At 42.2% G+C, this 22,488-nt stretch overlaps 1 protein-coding gene across 4 annotated transcripts in view; it reads left to right on the forward strand.

The window, feature by feature from the left end:
• The window catches only part of mtmr3 (myotubularin related protein 3), a 28,722-nt gene extending 6,587 nt beyond the window's left edge, over positions 1-22,135 (forward strand). For 2 of the 4 annotated variants that reach the window (XM_047381837.1, XM_047381839.1), the window contains 16 exons: positions 3,012-3,094; positions 5,371-5,537; positions 5,633-5,729; positions 6,024-6,137; positions 6,623-6,813; positions 8,168-8,299; positions 8,452-8,563; positions 9,766-9,961; positions 11,637-11,822; positions 12,034-12,204; positions 12,644-12,789; positions 13,378-14,857; positions 15,005-15,115; positions 15,255-15,343; positions 16,711-16,737; positions 18,289-22,135. In XM_047381837.1, coding sequence (XP_047237793.1) covers positions 3,012-3,094; positions 5,371-5,537; positions 5,633-5,729; positions 6,024-6,137; positions 6,623-6,813; positions 8,168-8,299; positions 8,452-8,563; positions 9,766-9,961; positions 11,637-11,822; positions 12,034-12,204; positions 12,644-12,789; positions 13,378-14,857; positions 15,005-15,115; positions 15,255-15,343; positions 16,711-16,737; positions 18,289-18,460 — 3,474 coding nt within the window. In that variant the 3' untranslated portion in view covers positions 18,461-22,135. The other 2 variants (XM_047381841.1, XM_047381840.1) reach the window with 2 other exon arrangements.
• Positions 22,136-22,488: the final 353 nt, after the last annotated feature.

Consider the following 22,488-nt stretch of genomic DNA (forward strand, 5'->3'; position numbering starts at 1 on the left):
ATTGAGGGCCACCCAATCGTGCCCTGTTATTCACAAACTGGTTTCCCATATCGTCTATACCGACCAACACAGACATTCTAGTTGAAAAATATCAAATCAATGTGCTGAAGTAAACGTTCCTGGAATGTTCACACTAAAGCTTTTTTAGTGTGGTCTGTATGAATGGGCTTGGTGCTGATCCACAACCACACAAAGGAATGGCTGGATCAATGCTTTATTTGTTTTGCTGCTTTCATTGCATGTGCTGACTGTACAAAATGTCGAATATTGTTTTAATGATAATTAATTTAAGTAGGCCCCATGGCAATTTGTGGCGTTTGCGGTCATTATTCTGTGTCAGTTAAGGATGTATTTTAAAGGTGGCCAGAAATAACAGCAATGTTAATGCAATTTAGGTTTCATTTTGAAGCTTCCCACAAATGTCCTCTTGGATGCGGAACCCTCTGATTTAAATTGTTTTACTGAAACATAAATTTGTCAAAAAACAAAAAAACATTAGAAATGACATTCAATAAAAAGCCAGAGTTAACATTTAAAGCCGACAATAATCAGGACACATCAGCTTTGTATGAGGGAAAAATAATAAAAACAAAACACAACAGAAAATTAACTGGGTTAGTTCAAAAAGTGAAGGAATATATTTGTTATTATGCTGCGTGAAGGAATGTTTTTGAGTTTCCTGTTGCTGTTTGCTGCCCTTACGTATTCCAATCGGAGTTTTAATGACCCTCTGTTTAATGGCTTACATTTGTAAGAGCCAGAGTTCCCCTCACACATACCAGGTTTAGCTGACGAGGCATCTGTGCCACATGGCTTCACTGTCGGAACCTAGAAAACAGAAGTGAAAAGTGCTGGAAGAGGGCGAGCGAGAGAAGTGGTTAAAAAGCGCTTCAGGAATTTTCATGATGGCCAGATTAGGGATGCAGATTGGAGAGCAGGAATTAAATTGCGACAGCAGGATGTGGAAACATCCGGAATATGCAGTGATAGCAGCCCTGCACTCACATTAAAAAGTTAAAACAAATGGACATTCATCTGTTTCATGACTGTTGTCTTTGTTTTTCTTTTCTTTTTTGGGTTTAGAGTTGTTGTTGTGAGGTTTCAGTAAGTACCCTGCAGAACTGCATGGAGTGGAGTGGTTGAATTTTAACTGCAGAGTTTAGTGTGTGCTTGCCCGCTAACTAGCTGGTGCCTCGGGGGGTGGAACCTTTATTGTTCAACACCAAATGTTTGTTTTAGGTAGTTCCTGTCCAATAAAAAAAAAAAAAAAAGATTTTATGTTCATGCAAAATATTAAGGCTACCAGCCTCCAATCCATCAACAAAACTGTAACCTGCCTTTGTGTTCTTGTAATGGGAACTGACTTGTGCATTGGCTGACTGGCATCCATGCATGATCACAGACTCAGCTTCAACTTTAAAAAAAGAAAAAGGAAGCACACCACTATAAAGTGCTCTTAACTCATTGCCAAAGTTTAGTCAAAAGTAGAAGAACTGACTCCCTGCACTGTTCAGGTTTTATTTAGGCTTATATGCATTTTGCTTATGCATTAGTTTTGCCTATAACTGATAGGATGACATCCTGTGTCAAGTTGAACATACAGATACAAGCAAGCTCTTCATAGTCTGTAGTTGTTTTGTGCTGCCACTCACAGAGCTCAGGGGCAGCTGTGCTGTGTTCATACCTTAATCAAATACAGCCTGACAGAATGGTTTGTGTAACCTGACAATCGTATGCATGATGGTGGAGGATGACGATGTTGTTTAGTAATGATGTACATTTAAAGTCAACGTCATGCTGCGGCACATGGCGGTTAATTCCTGACCCTAATCTTTTACTGTGGTGATCCTGACTAATTTGCCAAAGGAATTTTCAGTTAGCTATGACCCCACGTCCTATACCGACTGCATGAGCATGATTGGTACATGTGTTTGATACTCTGCAGGGGATCCAAAACAGTGTTGTATATGTCATATCTCACATTTTGTCTGTGCAGGAACTGCAGATTTACAGCAATTCTTTACCTTTACGTTTCGTCACGTTACAGCCATAAGCTGAAAAATGTGAGGTGCATTTCTATCCCCCCACCCCTTCCTACTTTATCACTGGCTTTTTGTGTTGCAAGTCTTTTGTAGCCTCTAACAGGTTTTCTCCAAGAATTGTCGGATGTCGTTTTACTTTTCATTGTGGTGCACAGCGTGAGTTTTCTCCCATACTTGTTGGCCAAAAAGTCTAAGTTTAATTTAATCATACATGACATGTTTGTTGAGTCCCCTATATACCTTGTGATGAACTGGAAACAAGATCTCTTATGACTTTAAGTGATGGCTTCCTTCCTGCCACTCTTCCATAAACCTAGATTTGTGGAGTGAATAATTAATAGTTGTCCTGTTGACAGATTCTCCCACCTGAGCGGTGGATCTCTGCAGCTCCTCCAGAGTTACAAAGGGTCTCTTGGCTGCTTTTCTGATTACTTCTCTCTTTGGCCAAGCTGTCGGTTTAAGTATTCAGTGTTAACGTTCAATGTTTGGGATACTGTTTAGAACCTAACCCTGCTTTAAAACAATCTCCGCGACCTTCTTCCTGACCTGTCTGCTGTACTCCTTGGTCTCCATTATGCTGTTTGTTCACTGTTGTTCTCTAACAAACCTCTGAGGCCTTCACAGAACCGCTGCATTTCTACACTAAGATTAAGCATTACACACCGGAAGGACTTTAATTAGGGAACTCCGGGAGGCAATTCATAGACGTGATTTTTTTTTTTTTTTTTGGAGTATTATACTAAAGGGGGCTGAATACAAATGCACGGCATACTTTTCAGTCTTTTATTAGTAAAAGATGTTAAAAACCTTGTCCCATGTTGCTTTCACTTTACTATAATGTGCTACTTGTTAAGTCTGGTTGTGACGTGACAGAAAAATGGAAAAGGTTTAAGTAGTGTGAAAAACTTTGTCAGGCATTTTAAATGTACCCATCAGTTTAAGGTAATGCTTTTCCCCTCCTGTTCCCAGGTCCCCCTCCAGCTGATTGAATGTGTGGAATGTCGGGATATGTTCCAGCTTCATGTCACCTGTAAGGACTGCAAGGTTGTCAGGTAAAACCCAACTCATCCTTTGTTGTTATATGTGCAGAAAGAAGGCATTTTCCTATTTCTAATTACAGGGAAACAAACTTCAGCTGTTCTTTTAGCACCATGATGAAGCAGTTTAACTAGTTTTATCACTGGCTTTTTGTGCGATCTGTGTATGGTTCTGAGAGCTCCTCCGGGCTTTGCAGCAAACCGGACCGGATACAGGTTTACAGTAAACACGGCACTGAGTGAAACAACCGGAGGCGACGTGAGCAGCATGAAGCAGCAGCAGACACAAGAGATGATTTAAGATCTGAAGACACTACCTGGTGTCTTTTTGTTTTACTTTATATTAAAATCTTTAGAGAAACATTTATTAAAATCTTATTTTAATAATAATTTCAGATTATTGTTATTATTAATAAAATAATTTCGTTAATTTTTAATTATTAACAATAACTGCTGATATCTAAATGTACTTTTGTGACAAGTTAATGTTCCTACCTGCTGAGCCTCAATCCGTTTAGCAACAGCAACAACAACCTTTTCTTTGGCACTCTTTTCCCATCAGATGCTCTGAACATCAAGGCTATAGCATCTGCTTCAACTTTCTCCTTCATCTGTCAGGTATCCTGACCTCTGACATAATTTCTCTTGTGAATTCAGAGGTTTCTTGTTTGAAGCAGTTTGCTGAGAAGCCCTCCAATCACAGCAGGATGTGCTTGGTGGGACGAGCCCCTCTGTCCATCCTCAGTTTTCCAGCTCTGATCCAGGCAGCTCTGATCCTCTTCGCTGCAGGAAAGTAGTGCAGACTAACGGCTGCTGTCATAGTATTGCTGCCACCACCAGCAATGCATCGTTTTACCATATTAACGCTGTTTTTATCGCAACTTGGCTTCTACCTGAACCATTTATTACTGACTTTCACACAATGAATGACCGGAGACTTCCCTTTTGACGTCATTTCCGTCATGTCAGTTACTGCCCAATTCCTTCAATATATAGATTTTTCTTTTAATTTCTGCATTTGTGTGAAAAGTGTCTCACAAGCACTTTAAATGTTACTTGTGTTTAACAATTTTCAGATGATCTGATATTCATTGATTAAATGAGGCCATTAAATGTGAATGGCAGGTCTTCACCCACATCCTGATTGGATATGGGTGTTTAATTCCTTCCTTAAAGTGTTGCTGAGAGATGTTCTGCTGCTTCATCAGTCAATGGTGTTGGATGTTAAGAGTTGATCTTTAGGTCCATCAAGCCTGATTACTGTAGCAATGTCTTCTATAAATCTATAGTGATTTTTCTTTTCTTTTGAAACTTAAAATGGCCTTTAAAGTACTCAAGCCTGGAAGATTTAGTCAAGAAACCTGTGAATTTATAATATAAAAAATGTATAGAAACCCTTCTGTTAGCATTGGTGCGTCGCTTTTAGGTTGAAAAATAGTTTCCAAATGAGACAGAGAGGTTTTAATCTAGAGCCCTTATTAAGAATGCAGGTTGGCTTGATCCTGGAGATATCAGCCGGCTCAGGGCTTTTCTACGTCAGCCACTATTTGTTTTCAGCTGATGATAACAATAGGGGCCATGTTTGCCTGTCTGCAACACTGCCATTTGGAATGAAGACGGCACTCTTTCATCACCCAAAAGGGCCAAGTTCCTTTTTCATAACTATAATGTACCTCTCAACTGTCCTAAACTACGGAAAATAAAAATAAGATGGGAAAGAGATGGCATGTAAACTATTGCACACCGTAATTCCAGAAAGCAAAGATGTCCAACTAGAGACAGCTGGAGTTCAGGATCAGTGGGTGTGCACTAGATCTATTCTGTGGACATCCCCAAAACATTTAGACTTTCTTATAACCGAGTTCATATTTAATGGGCAACATAGTGGATCTTTTTTTTTTAAATAAAAATTCAACTATGTCCAAAATGTGAATAGAGCAAAATTTGGAAACTTTACAAATCTGAGAGTTTAAAGCCTGCTTGGTTATTTTCATTTTGCCAGTAAATCCCATGTTGGAGTCCAATGCCTTCTGCCTTGTTTTGTGAGTTTTCTAAACTCAAATCAAGTTACTGATCAGGAAACAATTGGTATTTCTTCTTTTAGGTGATGTGGCTGCATTCCCTCCCTAATACCCCAACTAGATCGACCCCTACTGACTTTATTACAGCAAAATTGACCGGACTGTTATTACCCTGTGTGAAACAGGGTCAGGATCTAATATTGATAAAATATCTTTTGTTCCCTTTTATACAAATGTGATGGTTGATCTGCTGTCCCATTGAATTTCCAGGTGTCAGTTCTCCACCTTTGAGCAGTGTCAGGAGTGGCTCAAACGTTTGAACGCTGTAGTTCGACCGCCATCTCGCTTAGAAGACCTCTTCTCCTTCGCCTTCCACGCCTGGTGCATGGAGGTGTACGCTGGTGAGAAGGAGCAGCACGGCGAGCTGTGCCGGCCAGGTTTGCTGCCTTCTTCCACGTTTCCTCCCATTACTCCACAGAGAGGTGTACTTCAACCCCGGTCTTATCGGACATCATTACTTGTTTTTCTGCAGGAGAACATGTGACCTCGTGGTTTAAGAATGAGGTGGAGAGGATGGGCTTTGACACTCAGAATGCCTGGAGGATATCGGACATCAACAGCAAGTTCAGGTAAAAAAAAAAAGGCTCTCATTTTAGATTCTGCTGCTGTGTTGATGTTCTTCCCTCGCAACCAGAAGACAGTCCTGTCCTTTGCTGTCACTGGCCAACAACACAACTCTGTGTAGGTGTCGGACACAGGGCGGCTGTGTTATTGTACTCTGCCGCTGCTGGGCGCCTGGAGAGATAAGGGTCCAAACCAGGATTATGTGTCTGTAGACAGAGACTTTTGTTGAGCCGTCAGAACCCTTCGGGGCTCCATCCTCCTTGTTTAACTTTGTTCTCGCTGGCTCTCCGTCCTGCCAGGCTTTGCCCCAGCTATCCTCAGCAGCTGCTGGTGCCAGCCTGGATCACTGACAAGGAGCTGGAAAATGTGGCTGCTTTCCGCTCCTGGAAGAGGTTTCCTGCTGTAGTTTACAGGTCGGTGTATTTTTTTTCTTTCACACCATATTTGTTTAATTTATTTTCTGCTGCACAGAAACAAGACATGTCTTTAGGAAAGAGCTGATGCAGTTGTCTGATTAAATCTTTATGGTTTTATATCAGACTTCAGGCCAGACTTTATCTTAGCATCACACAGAAATGAAAAGCTTCTTTAGGTGGATGAAAATTAGCTATTGAGAGATAGAGTCTTTATGGCTGTTTATCATTGCCCAATGGCCTGATGACTTTAAAGTGCTTAGCTCATGCTATAGACAGAAAACTGTGAAACTCATGATTAGAAATGTCTCCGTGCTGCTCTGTGTCTCAATAGTGACACCAATGTCGTATATAGCTGTGTGGCCTGTTTATAGCAGTAAATGCAGTTTTCTTGATAAAAGGATTGAATCTCAGTTAAAAAGCTGTCTCACTGAGAGGAGCTGGCTGTGGCTTATCATCTTTGTCTTGTTGCTTCCCCAATACAGGCTTCAGAGCACAGGAGCTGTGATTGCCCGCTGTGGCCAGCCAGAAGTCAGTTGGTGGGGATGGAGAAACGCCGACGACGAGCACTTGGTCCAGTCCATCGCCAAGGCCTGCGCCGTGGACAGCAGCAATCGCAAACATCTTCCAAATGGCAGCTACACCAATGGCTCAGACCTGCCTGATACTGATTTTGGTGAGAGCTCTGAGGAGCTATGCTGCACATACCCTCACAGAATCACACACTGCTCCTGAAGGCAGACACACACACACACACATGCAGGCACGCATTCACTACAGTCAGAGGTCTTGCTATCTGCAGAATTTAGATTAGACTCTGTTGTGCAACCCTACCTGTTGGAGCTTGCATGTAGCAGCTGACTGGCACAAACACACATTACATTACATCATACTGAAGCTACGTAAAGGCATCTAGTATGCGAATTCCAGAACTCTGCTAAAGTTTTTATACCCCTTAAACATTTTCACATTTTGTTTGTATAACCCCAAACTTCAGTTGATTTTTATGTAAAAGTAGTGGATGGTTGTGGAGTTAAAGGAAGATGATACAAAGCTCTTGCATAACGTTTGCAAATAAAGATATGAAAAGTGTGTTGTGCATTTGTATGTATTCAGTGATATCACAAAATAAAACCAATTGTATCTGGCTGCTTGTTGAGGTCAACTTAGGAATAAACTTGTGATGAAGTTTAAAGCAGCATTAGGTTATAAAACAATATTGTTAGCATTGAACATCTCACATAGTTCTGTTCAAGCCATCAGCCATAAATAGAAGAAGTGTAGCACAACTGCAAACCTCCAAAAGAAAAAAGGTTGTGCACCTAAACTGACAGGCCTGGCAAGGAGAGCATTACTCAGGTAAGCAGTCAAGAGGCTCACTGTAACTCTGGACAAGCAAACCATTGTTTAAAAGAAAGCCATCAGAAAACCTGATGCATTTTGCTTCAAACCAGGGGACACTGCAAACAGTAATGAGGTTCTCTGGTCAAATGACACCAACATTGAACTCTTTGGTCTACATATTAATATCAGTTTTCAAAATGGTTGAGACTGGGGAGGAGGTTCACCTTCCTGCAGGAAATCACCCCTAAAGAGCTCGGATGGAAAGGTTCAAAGTCCACACCTAAATCTGATTATGAAAATAGTGCAAGACTTTAATAATTTCATGATTCATTCATTCATCTTTTATACCGCTTATTCCATAGGGGGAGCTGGTGCCTATCTCCTGCAGTCTACGGGCGAGAGGCGGGGTACATGCTTGAGCTATTTTACAAAGAAGAACGGGCAAAACAATACTTTCTAGATGATCAAAGGCTGTGAATGATCATATTCTCGTCACTTTACACTCTGCATGAACTACTTTGTCTTTGTTTACCACATAAAATGTTGATACAAAACAATGAAGTTTGTGGTTATAATGTAATAAAATGGGAGAACTTTTAAGCATATTTTGGTAGAGCAGTTGTCTTAGCGACATTCTAAATATTTCTATTTAATCTGAAAGACAGTAAATACCTCCTTTGTTTCAGAATCCTCCATTACCAACAGCTCAGAAGTGGAGACTCTGGCCATCCAGCCCCACAAGCTGCTGATCCTGGATGCTAGGTCGTACGCTGCAGCTGTAGCTAACAGGGCTAAGGGGGGAGGCTGTGAATGCCCAGGTAGGCTTTGTGTCTCGGTTTAAGGTTTCAAGGAGATTTAGGTCAATGCATGCTGCAGAATCAGAAGCTCACTTAGCCACAAATGCAATTGTTCTTTGTGCTAAAATTAAACAGGTTTAGTTTTTTGGGGTTTTTTTTTTCTTCTTTTTCAGAGTACTATCCCAACTGTGAGGTTGTATTCATGGGAATGGCCAACATTCACTCCATCCGCAAGAGTTTCCAGTCACTGCGTTTTCTCTGCACTCAGATGCCTGATCCAGCCAAGTATGGTTTTTCTGGGTTTTTTTTTTTTAATTATAGTACCCTCCAGCAATGCTTTTAGATTCCTCTAGTCACAACATTATGACCATGCAGGCTGAGATTACAACTACAGCAAAGCTTTGCTTGCTGGAGGTACCTAGTAATCACTGTTGTGTTAGGGCCTTGCTCAGACATCTGTGCCTGATTTAGAGCCTGGCTCCGTCCCAGGTAGAGGATCTCCTTCTATTTGAACACTCCAGGTTACTTCCTGGTTGATGTATAATTAAACTCCCTTGCTTTAGGAGAATGCTGTTGAATTTAGTCAGACGGTCAAATGTGGATACTATTTGAGCGTTATAATTTATGTACCAGTGTGGGATGTGTATATTTTGAGGAAACTAAAGGACTGCACGTTTGTTACTATTCTTGCAAAACTTATATTTGTTTGTATTTGTACCATTTTGAACAGTTATACTTTGTATGGTTGGACAAAATAAAGCACTGGGCTAACAGAGTAACTGGTAAATGGCCTGTACTTGTATAGTGCTTTATCAAGTCCGAGGACCCGAAAGCGCTTCACACTATGATCAGTCATCCACCCATTCATCCACACATTCACACACTGATGGTGGTGAGCCACATTGTAGCCACAGCTGCACAGAAGGAACGCTCAGATTTATAAATCCTAGTCTTTGTAAGACACTAAAGGTTTATCAATAATCACACAGTGCTGGCACTCAGAACCCCCAGAAGTAAAACATTTACTTATATTTGAAGTAGACCGTAGTTTAATGATCTCTTTTTCTATGATAATATAACCAGTTGCTAAACAGTAATTTACCCACCATTTTAGTGCATCCAGATTTAATGAACCTGTCTTTATATGTCGAGTTGTTTTTTAAAATCTGATCTCAGACTTGTTATGTGCTTAAAAAAAGGCTTTTATTGTTTGTTTTTTGTCTAGTACGCACACTTCAGCTGCAAAGTTAAATCAGAAACATTGTCAAATCAAATTGTGAAAAACATTCTATTTTTTTTTTCATATAAAAAAGGAGGGTGCCCATGTTAGTTTGTACTGTTTTGTCCCAATATGTTAGCCTTTTAAACACATGATTTAAGGAATTGATTGAAGTGCTGGACTGATATGTGCTCTGTGACTATCCTTGTAAAATGTATGAGAGGTAAAAGCAGCGGTTGAAACTTTTCCTCTTGCTGTGTCTTCACAGCTGGCTTTCTGCACTGGAGAGCACCAAGTGGCTGCAGCACCTGTCTCTGCTGCTGAAGGCGGCCCTGCTGGTGGTCAACGCAGTGGACCGAGACCACAGACCTGTGTTAGTGCATTGCTCCGATGGCTGGGACCGCACACCGCAGATTGTTGCTCTGTCCAAGCTGCTTTTGGACCCTTACTATCGCACCATCGAGGTATTGATGTTTGCTTTCTTTACATTTCTAAAACTGGTTGAAGTTGGAAGTTGGAGACATACAGTAGTACCTCTGACCTGCCGATTCTAATTTTAGTCTGTTCAGATTTTACTTTCTAAACAATAGTATGAGAACATGTAAGAACGGCATTCAAAGTGTCTCCACATGTTATTGGTGCGTTTCTTTTTAAATACCGTCTTACATCTCTGGGCTTCCTGGGCTGATTTCTCCGAGCATCTCTAACACGTATTACTGTGAATACAACACAAGTCTGAACTGAAGCCCTCACAGTAACAGATACACACAGCAGCAGTGGAAATCCAGCATATTTTATCAATGAATCAACAAAACAGCTGCCAAAATATCCTCCATTCTTTTGTTTGCAGCAACTTGTTTTAGCATCAGAAGCAAAAAAAAAAAAAAAAACCCCATGGTGTTGAACCTGTGGCATTGGTCGGACTCTCCTTCCTATCTCCATTTCAGAGAATTTGTATTAGCTTATTGGGAATTGCAACGCTAAGGGGAAAAAAAGATACTTGAAAACTAACTTGAAACTTTGGGATTGCAACAATCCTTCAGAGCCTAAATTTACAGACAAGTGAGATTTTTAACTGTTTTCGTCCACCAGTGTAAAAGACAAACACTGTCCTGTGGCTTCCTCATATTACAGCCATGTAAACTAATTAGGACATGGTTTAAAAATCTGTGTTTCTCTATCGTATTTAAACATATGGATATTTAGTTTTAAGTTCAGCAACTCAAAATTCAATTTCAAAATTCAAGAAAACATGTTCTGTACACTTAAATACAAACTACATTATTCTGGTAAGGAACAAATTAGGATGCCTCCACATTTATTCCCGCTTGAAATTCCCAGTTAAAATCACACTCAGGTTTATCACACAAAGTGCACATGATGAGGAAATCATTTAAATTGAATGTGCTCCAAACAAAGAGCTGCCTGAGGCTTTCTAAAAGAAGATTGAAGCAGATTAAGAGTCTGGTTACAGATTTAAAGAGGTCTCAGGAGAATTTGAAAGCAACCAATCCACTGTTTGGAAAACAGTCTACATAGGGAGGACATTCAAAACATTGGCCCAGTTCTGGCCATCCAAAAAGCAGACCACAAGATGCTAAAACGTCTCAAGAGAACCCTGAAATGTCATCACAGGACATACAGCAGGCTCTTACTCCTGTTGATATGAATGTGCGTACCTGTACAGTCAGAAAGAGTAACAAAGTTTACTTTTCATAGATGTGCAAACAGGCTGTAGATGCAGCAACCCCTCAAACATCCCAGATCTAGATGTGAAGAGTGCAGCACATCAGACTGATTTCAGAGACTGGTAGATGTGTCTCACTTTTATTTCAGCCAAAGGGGGTAATACTAACTTTTAAGGCATACTTTTCGAGTTAAAAAAAAGTCTGAAATCAGCGAAAGTTTATTAATGTGTATTTAGGGATTAGACCAATGGGGCCTTCACTGTGCTGTTGGTTAAAACATGTGAAAGCTTCATATTTGTATAAAGCATTACTTATTTATCTCTTTTAACACCTGAGACTTAATGACAGCAGACCAAAAAAGCTTACTTTCTGCATGAAATGAATATTATGACACTAAGAGGGGGAGATATTTTGTTTCCTAAAAGTGAAAACATGTGATATCTTTGTGCAGGGCTTCCAGGTTTTAGTGGAAACAGAGTGGCTTGACTTTGGTCACAAGTTTGCGGACCGCTGTGGTCATGGGGAGAACTCTGAGGACCTGAACGAGCGCTGCCCCGTTTTTCTGCAGTGGTTGGACTGTGTTCATCAGCTACAGAGGCAATTCCCATGCTCCTTTGAGTTCAACGAGGCCTTCCTGGTACGTGTTCATCACTCAGTTGCATTTCCCAACTCTGAATATTTTCATGTCTAAAAGTGAGGATGGCATTTGTCTAATTATCGCATATCTGCACATCTCTCAGCTCCCTTCAGTTGTTAATAATACAGAGAACTTCTTTTGATCTGTGCACTTGTCGCTCCTCGGATTTGTATACAAGCCTCTGCATGTCAGTTTGTGTGTGTACCTTTAGGTGAAGCTGGTGCAGCACACCTACTCCTGTCTGTTCGGCACCTTCCTGTGTAACAGCGGCAAGGAGAGGGAGGATCGGCACGTTCAGGAGAGAACCTGCTCCGTGTGGTCACTGCTCCGACCAGCCAACCGCATGCTGAGAAACATGCTGTACTCCTCCCACTCTGAAACCGTATGTCTACCCTTTCATCTCCTTTAGCTGCTTTGTCCTTCTTTCACTATGCATTTCTAAGGAGGAGACGTTCAGGCTTTATCACATTCACGGAAAGTTGAGCCTAACAAGACAAAGCATGAGAATAAGTCTATTCTGAGAAATGTTTGACTGTGGAGTCTAAACAATACTCATATTCACTACAGACAGGATGAAACCATAAAATTGTCTTTCAGCGTTATAGATTTATTGCCAGTTGTTATGCTCTCAGACTTGATTTAAAGCCTGTTTCAAAGTGCTGCATTGTTGTGGTTCCTGTTGTTTTTCCTTGCTGTTATTGTAGGCAGTTAGCAAGTTTGAAAACAACTTTCTGACAACTTGTCTGCACTCAGATGTTCTTGTTCAGACTTCCATCTTAGAGTTTATATCTGTGTGATCTGTGTGTTTGTTCTCCGTGCAGGTTCTCCACCCTGTGTGTCATGTGCGGAACCTGATGCTGTGGACAGCGGTTTACCTGCCCAGCTCCTCCCCCACGACCCCCTCCGATGACTCCTGTGCCCCCTATCCTGAACCCGGTGCCAACTCGGAGGATGTGCCCCTGGGCAGGTGAGCCTGGCGTGTTGGCCCCCCCCCCCCCACTTCCTGCTTCATGTAAGATAAACACAAACTGAGGACTCCCCACAGCCAGAGGGTCCCAGCTAAACAACCATACAGCTTCTTTAAGTTGCTCTTACAAGGCCTCACTGCAGGTTTATCTTCTGTCATCCAGCAGTCAAACAGTGCCTTGAAAGGTTTTTAAATTTATCGACTGCATTCAACACGTTTCAGTTTTTTTATTTGTGAGAAATATTTCAAAATTAATTATTAGCTGCTCTGTGTTGGTTTATCGCAAAAAAAAGTAAGTAGAATTTTTATGGCTGTAACATACCAAGGTGTTTTAAAGGTTACGTATGAATATTTTTGCAAGGCGCTGTAGCGTCATGAAAAACAGTAAAAGGTTCTGTTAAAACAGTTTAGCCACAGGTGGATTAAAAAGACTTTGTTCATTTTGGAATTTCGTGCTTTTTTTACCTGTTTTAATGAGGCTGATTTGTTAACAAAATATTTAGTCTGATCACATGTAAATCTTTAGAACAGCTGAGACAGTTTAATGGTGTTTTCGCTGCTAAATTGTTTCTTTTGTTCCCTGTCTAGACGTACAAAAACTCGCTCTTTTGACAACTTGCCCAGTGCATGTGAGCTAGGAAGCGCACTGGCTCCCAACCGTCGCTCCAGTGACCCGAGCCTCAATGAGAAGTGGCAGGACCACCGGCGCTCTCTGGAGCTCAACATGGCAGTGGGTTCCGAGGGAGGGGGTTATCAAGAGATACAGCCCAACGGAGAAGGGCCATGTACTGATGGACAGCACTCAGAATTAGGTGAGAGCCAGCAGTCCCAGGAATCCCGGACTGTGCTCCGACAGGACATCCCCGTAAGCCCAGCTGGAGAGGAGGTAGAGAAGGCGGAGCTCTCTGTAGTGGTCGGTGTGGCTGAGGGACAAATGGAGAATATCCTTCAGGAAGCCAGAGAGGAAGCAGGAGCAGATATACATGGACAGAGACCTGCTGCTGTCATTAAGGGCATTACTGCTGCTGACACAGAAGTGAAAAGTGAGGGGGAGAATCTGATGATTGTTAATGGAACTGAGATGCACAGAGATATGTTTGCAAATGGTCACCATCCTAAAAACATTGTGGCGGAGGCTGAGGAAGATGGTGATTCTGCTCCTCTGCCTTTACAGAAGGAAGAGAGGCTCGATCAGCACCCAGGTGACAACACTCAAACACCAGAGGGCGATGTTGAGCAGGGTGTCAAGTACGCTTCTGTTAAAGAGGAGCCCCTCTCAGGAGAGCAGCAGCCATCTGCAGCCCATAGAACTGTCACTAATGGCTTTGTGGACAGGTCACCTGAGGAACAGGATGTAGATGAAACCTGTCCTGTCTCTGAACCTGAGCACGGTGTCTCAGAACTGGGGGAGCAGGTGGATAAGAGGGTGTCCCTCATGGAAAGCTCCACAGAGACTTTAACTGAAGAAGCCTGTGGCAAACTGGAGCCTCCTGGACAACAAAGTGTTTTACTGAACCGTCAGCTGCAATGTGATGGCAGGAGCCAACATCCTTGCTTCCGGAAGGACAAGGAGACAGCTGAGCATGGCTTTAACAGGACTTTAAATGGGAGCATCAAACATGCCTCAGTCAGTGCCTTTCAGTCTGCCAGTGCTGAGCTAAGCAGGGAAGGGCTATGTAATGGAGACTGCACCGATGGAGACCCCTACATTGGACCTCATTGGTCCAAAGGGAACGGGGAACGAGCCCCTCTGAGTCGACAAGTGTCTATTGCAAGCTGCAACTCCCTGATCCTCTATCCTCGAGGCAGTTGCTCCCAGCACCGCTGGTGCCATGCTGTGCTGACCCGGGCCACTATTAGCCCGGAGCAACCCTCCCGCAGCCACCTGGATGATGATGGGCTGACCCTGCACACAGACGCCATCCAGCAGAGGCTGAGGCAGATCGAGGCGGGACACCAGATGGAGGTGGAGACTCTGAAGAAGCAGGTGCAGGAGCTGTGGAGTCGCCTGGAGAATCAGCAACATGCTGGCTATCACAGGATCAATGGAGATATGGGAGATGAAGTGGTGAGATGCTGATGCAGAGCAACCCGACTGTTCTCCCTTCTCTTTTACCTTTTATATGGAATCAGCTGTAGCAAATACATTTTTGAGCATTTAAGTATTCCCATGCTGGTTAAAGCTGGCTTATAATGACTGCCTCCTTCTATGCAGACCTCAGTGACCGACTCCGAGTACAACTTGGACCCAAACTGTTTGTCACGCTGCAGCACAGAGCTCTTCTCAGAGGCCAGCTGGGAGCAGGTGGACAAGCAAGACACTGAGGTGGGCAGATACGTCGATAAGGATAATAACCAAGAATGGAGGGACCAGAGGACATTCCCATAGACTGTTTTCATCTATTCACATTGGAAAAGAGAAGATTTATTGGTGAACTACCAATGGCTTTGTATGCCTTATGCAGGTCACTCGCTGGTACCCTGATCATTTGGCTGCCCAGTGTTACGGCTGTGAGAGCAGGTTCTGGCTGGCTGCGAGGAAGCATCATTGCAGGTGAGTTCTGAGGCGTGTCACTCGTCTCTGATTCCCACTGAGCTTTTTATATTCTGCAGGGGCTACTCTATCTAATCAACACTGCTGGAATTTTTAGTAACATTGCTTTCCTTTGATAGCTCTAAACAAAATGGTGCTGATGCTGATGGTGTAGGGGTTAAGCGCGCGACCATATGCAGAGGCTGCTGTCCCGGGTTCGAGTCCCGGACCCGGTGACATTTGCCGCATGTCTCCCCCTCTGTCTACCTCTCTTTCCTGTCTGCCTACTGTCAAAAAAAAAAAAAAAAAAAAAAAAAGGCCACTAGTGCTGAAAAAATATCTTTAAAAAAAAAATGTATGTGAGATGGAGAACTGACATCGCGCATCACTCTGAACACACCATCCTCATGCTGAAACATGGTGGTGGCAGCATCATGCTATGGGGCTGCTTTTCTTCAGCAGGAACTGCAGAGGTTTTCAGTCAATGGGAAGATGGATGGAGGTAAATACTGAGCAATACTGGGAGCAAACCTTCTAGACTGTAAAATACCTTCATATAGGGTCTTACCTTCCAGCAGAACAACAACTCTTAACATACAGCCAGCGCTACAATGGAATGGTTTTGATAGTGTTAGATTGGCCTAGTCAAAGTCCAGACCTGAATCCATTTTAAACTCTGCAGCAAGACCTAAGCATTTTTATTTTCTATGTTCTGAGCTGGAGATAAACGTTTTTATATGCAATGCTGTTAGAGACATGCTCCAAAATACTTGCACCAGTGTTTGCAGCGAAATGTGTTTCAACATATTGACTGAGTGGGGTTTAATGAAAAGGCATGCCACTCTTATTTTTTCAGTTAACATTTGCACTAATTTCTGTTGGTATATCACATAAAAGTCCCAGAAAGTGCACATGGTTGTAATGTGACAAATTGTGTAAAGGTTTCAATACTTTTCCAAATATTTCCTCTAACTACTAAAGATGGAAGTTTTTACTAGCGGTAGCACATCTGTCTGTTGTAGTTAAATGGTTTGTTCCCATGGTGAGTGGTTGAGTTGAACTTTGTTGTTGTCTGATGAAGGTAAAGGTGCTGACATATTCTGGATGAGATGATTGTAGTGGATGTTTAGCCCTCTGCTTCACTGTTTGTTTCTCTCATTTTACTGTGGTAGTTTAACTGTATTCATTTTAACGAGAGATATCTAGGAAGACGTTTTTTTTTTGTGGGTAAAATAAATCTGTGGTTGGTCGGGCTGTGGATTCGAATTCAGTTGGCGTCGTCAGTCCTAACACAAATGTTGAGCAGGAAGTCTGTTGATGTGTGTTCATATTTTCTCCTATGCTCAGACATTTCTTGTCCATTGTCTGCCCCTTTTCCTCCTCTACAGTTGCAGAGAGGCTGTCCAGGAGGTCTGGTGAGCTCCCACTCCCAAGTCCCACCCCACCCCAGTCCTGCCTCAGCTGCACCCTCCTCCTAACCCTAATCCAACCCCTTCCTCTCCTCACCTGCTGTATTTGTATTCATTTTACTGATCAGTAGCTTCACAGGGACATGTTGATTTCTGCTAGATGAGTTTTCTTCCTGCAGCTGCTGTGTGGTTCCACTGAGCGTTGTTTTAATTGGCTGTCATGGTGCGGTCAACAGGCCAGCTGTGATAGGTCGAAGGCTGATTCTAAGTTCATCAGACAAATTGATTTGGTAACCAGAAGAGAAGTGGACTGCCTCAGCCTCAACCCACCATAGCGGCACATCGGCTTCCTTGCACCTACCCGGCGGCAGACACCCTGGCAGCATGCTGCCCCAAACCAGCCCCCTGCATCTCACCCCCCAGCACCAGAGCATGGCATCAAAAGCTACTCGGTTCACTTGGTTGAAAAAGCTGGAGACTTAGAAAACGTTTTGTTTATTTGCTGGAGTTCAGTACCGGACAGGAGGAGTGCACCACTGTATGTGTGCGCATGGCCTTACATCTGAATGTGAGCATGGGGATCTAAGTTTTAGCTTCTGTTTTGCTGAATGATGAATAAAAGTTTACTTTGTTCAGAGATACACTGATCACAATTTTGCATCTGATCTCCAGATTTTGTAAATGTTTAACTTGTCGACACTGATTTTAAATGATTTTCTCTTTAAGAACAAGAGGATGAAGAAGTTAAAAGAACAGCAACACAAAAATGATTTGTTCTAGCCTTTTTACAGATAGTGATCAATAATTATTTATAGTAGGAGCAAAAGGTAACATCGCATTGTGAGTGAGAGCTGGCACTATAAAACCAGGTTGTAAAATTTAAAAACAAAGTAAAAATGACTACAGAATAGACACTTTAAACTGGTGTTGGCATCTTAAATTAGCAATTAGCACAAGTAATGCAGCTGGCATTACAAAAACATCAGTCTCCATGTGTATTCTCTAGAGAATGTAGATCCTTGCTATCACTGTGATTTGACAAAAGCCTGCCAGCCTTTTCAAATCCAGCATGTTCCATGAAAGACAGAGGTTACGAGCTCAGAAGGATAAAACTGAGCTTAAAATCATACCTTAGCTAAAGTTCAGTTCACACTAAAGAGTTTGGTTTTTTTGTGCGACCCAGGAGCAGTTTAGCTACGGTACGTTGACGGTTCAGAAAAAGACCTTTGAATTTCTGACTGGCAAGTCGTTGATCAGTGACAATTAAGCAGAAAGTGAGCTGAGTCAGGTCACCAACTGTTAGCTCACCTCAGCACACATGCATGAAGCAATATTTCACTACAGAGGTAAACACATAAGTGGTACTTGTGTGTGCCTTTTTTTCTTGCCGTGTGTTTGCGGGTGGTTAAAATGAACAATTATGAGAGCTGTTGATCATTCAAATCAACCATATATTGCATTTAATGTAAGAGGTGTATGGTTCATATTGGAGCAAAAGAAATGCCTGGTAGCTGAGGATGTAAAGTTCCCCGCTGACCTTTTTGTCTCCCTCTGCAGGAACTGCGGTAATGTATTCTGTGCCAGCTGTTGTGACCAAAAGATCCCAGTGCCAAGCCAGCAGCTGTTTGAGCCCTGTCGTGTCTGTAAGAACTGCTACAGCAGCCTTCAGCTTACCTCAGCTCCTCTTGACCACGAGCTCGAGAAACCCATCACGGCGAGCTCCAACTGACGGATGACTGACAAGAACTCAGAGGAGCTGGGTCGAGCCACCAGCCGCTGACACAAGCGCACTGCTCAGGAGCACAGGAGCTACGCAGATTGTCCCACATACCATGTGTGTGGGTGTTTCAGATCTGGAATTTCAAGTGTGTATATATTTAGGATGACATGCTGGCAAAGCAACAAAACTCTGAATGTTGGTGTGTGTGTGTGTGTGTGTGTGTGTGTGTGAGACAGAATTTCTCACACACATCAGTGGCAGTGATGAAACTGCACTTCAAGGAGCGAGAATGGACCTCCTGGTGCCTTGGCCCAGAAATGCTGAGAGAAGCATGTATCACTGTGTTCGCTGATACCAGGAGGAGCACTTTAGCTGATTGTTGCAGTATCTCCCTACCCATCAAGAGCCCTCCCCAGACTGATGAGTTACATCATTTCTTAGGTTACATCTAGATTTTTGTCTGGACAGCGGAAAAGCAAAAGAAACATCCTGGCAGTAAACAGAGAATCTCCTCGTATTGGAAATATTCACACAAATGGTGTAAAGACAAGAACTTGAGAGGTCACCGCAGAGATCTCAGCACTTAGGTTGTTGGCACCATTTGGGCTGCTACTGCTACTTTCTTTATTTGCTGGTTAGCACATCATGCTGTCTTAACAGTTCTGTTGTCCCAAGTAAAATCTCAGACATCAGGCAGGTGTGAACTTAAAGAGTAGTAAACCAGGTTAAATGTTTTTGTTTAATAACAGGACAAAAAGAGCAGAATTTTTAAACATGAAAGCATCTTGAACCAGAGTTGCGGTTTTGCGTTTTCTTGGTTATTCTTATTTTTTAGTGATGCTATTACTCTTTCAGAAAGTTGGATTCCACATTTCTCATAAAACCAGTTGTCCAAATCAGAATGTAAAAATCCTCACCATCTTTCTGTCTGATTTCGTGGTCTTCATTTTGACTCATTTTTGCTCTGGAGGATTTTTGAAAGGCTGTCAATATTTCTAAATCCAGCCTTTTCCAGGGCAGGCAGAGATTAAAATTTAAAACAAAAAACTGCAACTTTGATGTACTTCAGTCAGCTTTCCTGTCATCAGCAAGAAAGCGTCACGTTCTTGCTTAGACACAGCCTGATTGAACAGCACCCATTTCAACATGTTATAGAAAATAATTTTCCCCAAAGCAAGCTTCAACATCTCAGTCCTTTGGCTTCAGTTTAAACACATAGTTGAACCTCAGCTAAGTTTGAGTCTTCTTCCCTCAGTAGCAGTGTCATTGCAGAAGTACTTAGATACTAAGTAGTCCTGTTCACTAGTCAAGAAAAGATTGACGCTGACTGGTGAAAGTAATCAGATTCCACGATTTCCCCACGCATCTCCACCGTCGACCTTGAGAGTAACTTGGAGCTCTACCCCAGTGAATGTTATCACCCATCTGGTTTGAGAGTTTGTGTAAGACTGCAGATGAGCTGGAGCTGGTTTAGCCTGATGTGGACTGAACTTCTACTCCAAGCCTCTGTGCCTTTACTACCAGCAGCTCCCTAGTGTTCCCTCTGCTGATGAAAAGGCAGGTTTCAAAGTCAGTTTAAGCATGGTGTTACTAATCAATGGCACTTTTAGGGAGACTGGTCTCACTGATTTGGAGACATGGAAGAGGGCAGCAGCAGTAGTAGAAAGAGCTCTTTGTGAGATTGCTCAACAGAACTTCTCTGCTGCACACCTATTCAATGACCTCCTTGTGCACACACACACAAACAGACACATTTTTTTGTAAAATAAATGAATGAAATAATATATTCAGATACCTATATAGCATTTGAGAAAACTATAGAATTATTGAATAGTGGCTCATTTAATTAGTCACATTCCTTTTTATTTCTTTGTTCTCTTTTGTTAATATTACAGAAAAATACTTATATTTTGCATCCTGTTGGATTCAAAAGCAGGTTGTCCTGTTTTGATGCTGCAGTGACTTTCTCCTTTAAATGCAATTATTATTTGGAGTTTATTTATTAAAGAGTTGTTAAATTCCTGTTAAGAATCCTGATAATTCATTGCTGCAGGATAATCAGTCTCTGAGATAGGGGATGAGAGATGGTTTGGAACTACAATAGGCTTGTCCTTTTAGGGCTGTTTGCATTGTTCAATCACAGCAAGAGGACAGGTTGTCAATAAGTCCTGTAATGGCGCGGGGGGGTGCCATCCTGAGTAAAAGTGAGGGAGAGAGAGGGTTCGTAGCAGCTAGAGTCATCTATGCACTGAGAAAACAGTGGTCCAAAAACAAACAGCCTGAACCCAAAATCAAAACACCTCACCTTTGCTCAGACACATGACTCCATTAGCAACATCTCCAGACACTACCTCTACTTTGTAATCTTTCATATACACGCACACCTGACGTCTATTTGCTGAGTGATTTTGGTCATTCACATCTTCAAATAAAGCCTTGGTTTTTGTCAATGTAAAAAAAATTCTCTTTTTTGTTGATTAAAATAAAACGTTACAAGCTTCACAGCATAGATTAGCATCCTTATGATTATTTTTGGTTAGACGTCCAGTGTTTTAAGTTCCTCATCCAGCTTGTCAAGAAGCAGCATGGTAATTTTGATCAGCTGAAGTATACAAATGTAACGGGATCTACATCTAAGCGAGCGTGTGTCCTGAACGCCACGTGTTGTATTTGTGTGTGTAAACGAGTGCCGTGTGCAGTGGAGCTCCTGCTAGCAGTGAGTTGGTTTTCCTGCCGCCCTGCTGTTGGAGGGCCCCTGCCCCCCAGTGATGAGATGGCATCTTTTCAGTGAATTGAATATTAAAACATCTGAAGAAGCCTGCGCTTGGGAAACGAGACGAAGCCCGTAACAGTCTACGCATTAGGTCCTGTTTTGGAGGAGCAATCTTTCTTTAATGTTCATTTGTTTGAGATAATCAGACACCCTCATTCCAAACTATTTCGCCTATCAAAACAATGTGTTCACTATTTAACAGATGTTCTTTTTTTTAATACTCTTTTTAAAGCAATCTAAGTTAGAAAACAAAGATGTACATAGCATCAGCGGCAGCGTCCAGTTTCCTCCCCACTGCACCCATACAGTACAAGCCAGCAAGCTGATCTTCAACAATCCATGAATGTGAATGGTCTATATTAATTAATTTTGCACGACATTAAGTAAACACTGTCACAGATCAGCTGTGAGTGAAAAAATTCTGGGGTTTTCAGTATTTTAAAGAGTATGATGAGAGCTGGTTCTGTGTGTGTGTGGGGGGGGGCGGGCATTTTTTCTCCTCCCATCTCAAGACGTTTTCTTGATCTGCAGATGTTTATCCTTCTCAGCTTACACCGACATTTTCTGTCAGACGCTTCACTGCAGCGGCCCATTAATCACTGGACGCGTGTGTGTGTCAGGCATTGCTGTGAGTGAGACTCTGGTGGAGACTGGTGCCAAGCAGTTTATTACGGGTCTCTCACAAAGGGATCAGTCATGTTTTGGTTGGGTTTTCTTCTTATTTTTCCTTTTCTGTGTTTAATAAGCACTTTGAACCTTCTGTCTGTCAGAGGAGTGTGTAGCTGTACATAGCAATTTCCTGTAACAACAAGTGCTTCTTGTTCAATCTGGATATTTGGTTTTGTTGGATTTATATTACAGAGGATTACATTGTTGTAGAATTAAAATGAAAAATAAACTAGCTGAACGTATGGTGGGTTTTCTCTGATTCCTACTTTCACCGACGTGCTGACATGTGGTGGGACACAGGGTTCCTACACAGTCTGAGAATGTCTGATTTAAGGCTTTTCCAGGTCTGGCTAAGTATGAAAATATCTGCGTTTCATTCCAGTGTTCCAGTGTCTAAATGTTGTATCTACCTGTTTTATCTATCCATCCATTCAGCCAGCCATCCATCCCTCTATCCATGTTTCTCTTTCCACCTACAGGGGTTGGACAATGAAACTGAAACTTTTTTAGTGTGGGAGGTTTCATGGCTAAATAGGACCAGCCTGGTAGCCAGTCTTCATTGATTACACATTGCACCAGTAAGCGCAGAGTGTGA

Source organism: Girardinichthys multiradiatus, chromosome 12 (genome assembly GCF_021462225.1).
Source record: "Girardinichthys multiradiatus isolate DD_20200921_A chromosome 12, DD_fGirMul_XY1, whole genome shotgun sequence".
In the NCBI taxonomy this organism is placed as follows: Eukaryota; Metazoa; Chordata; class Actinopteri; order Cyprinodontiformes; family Goodeidae; genus Girardinichthys; species Girardinichthys multiradiatus.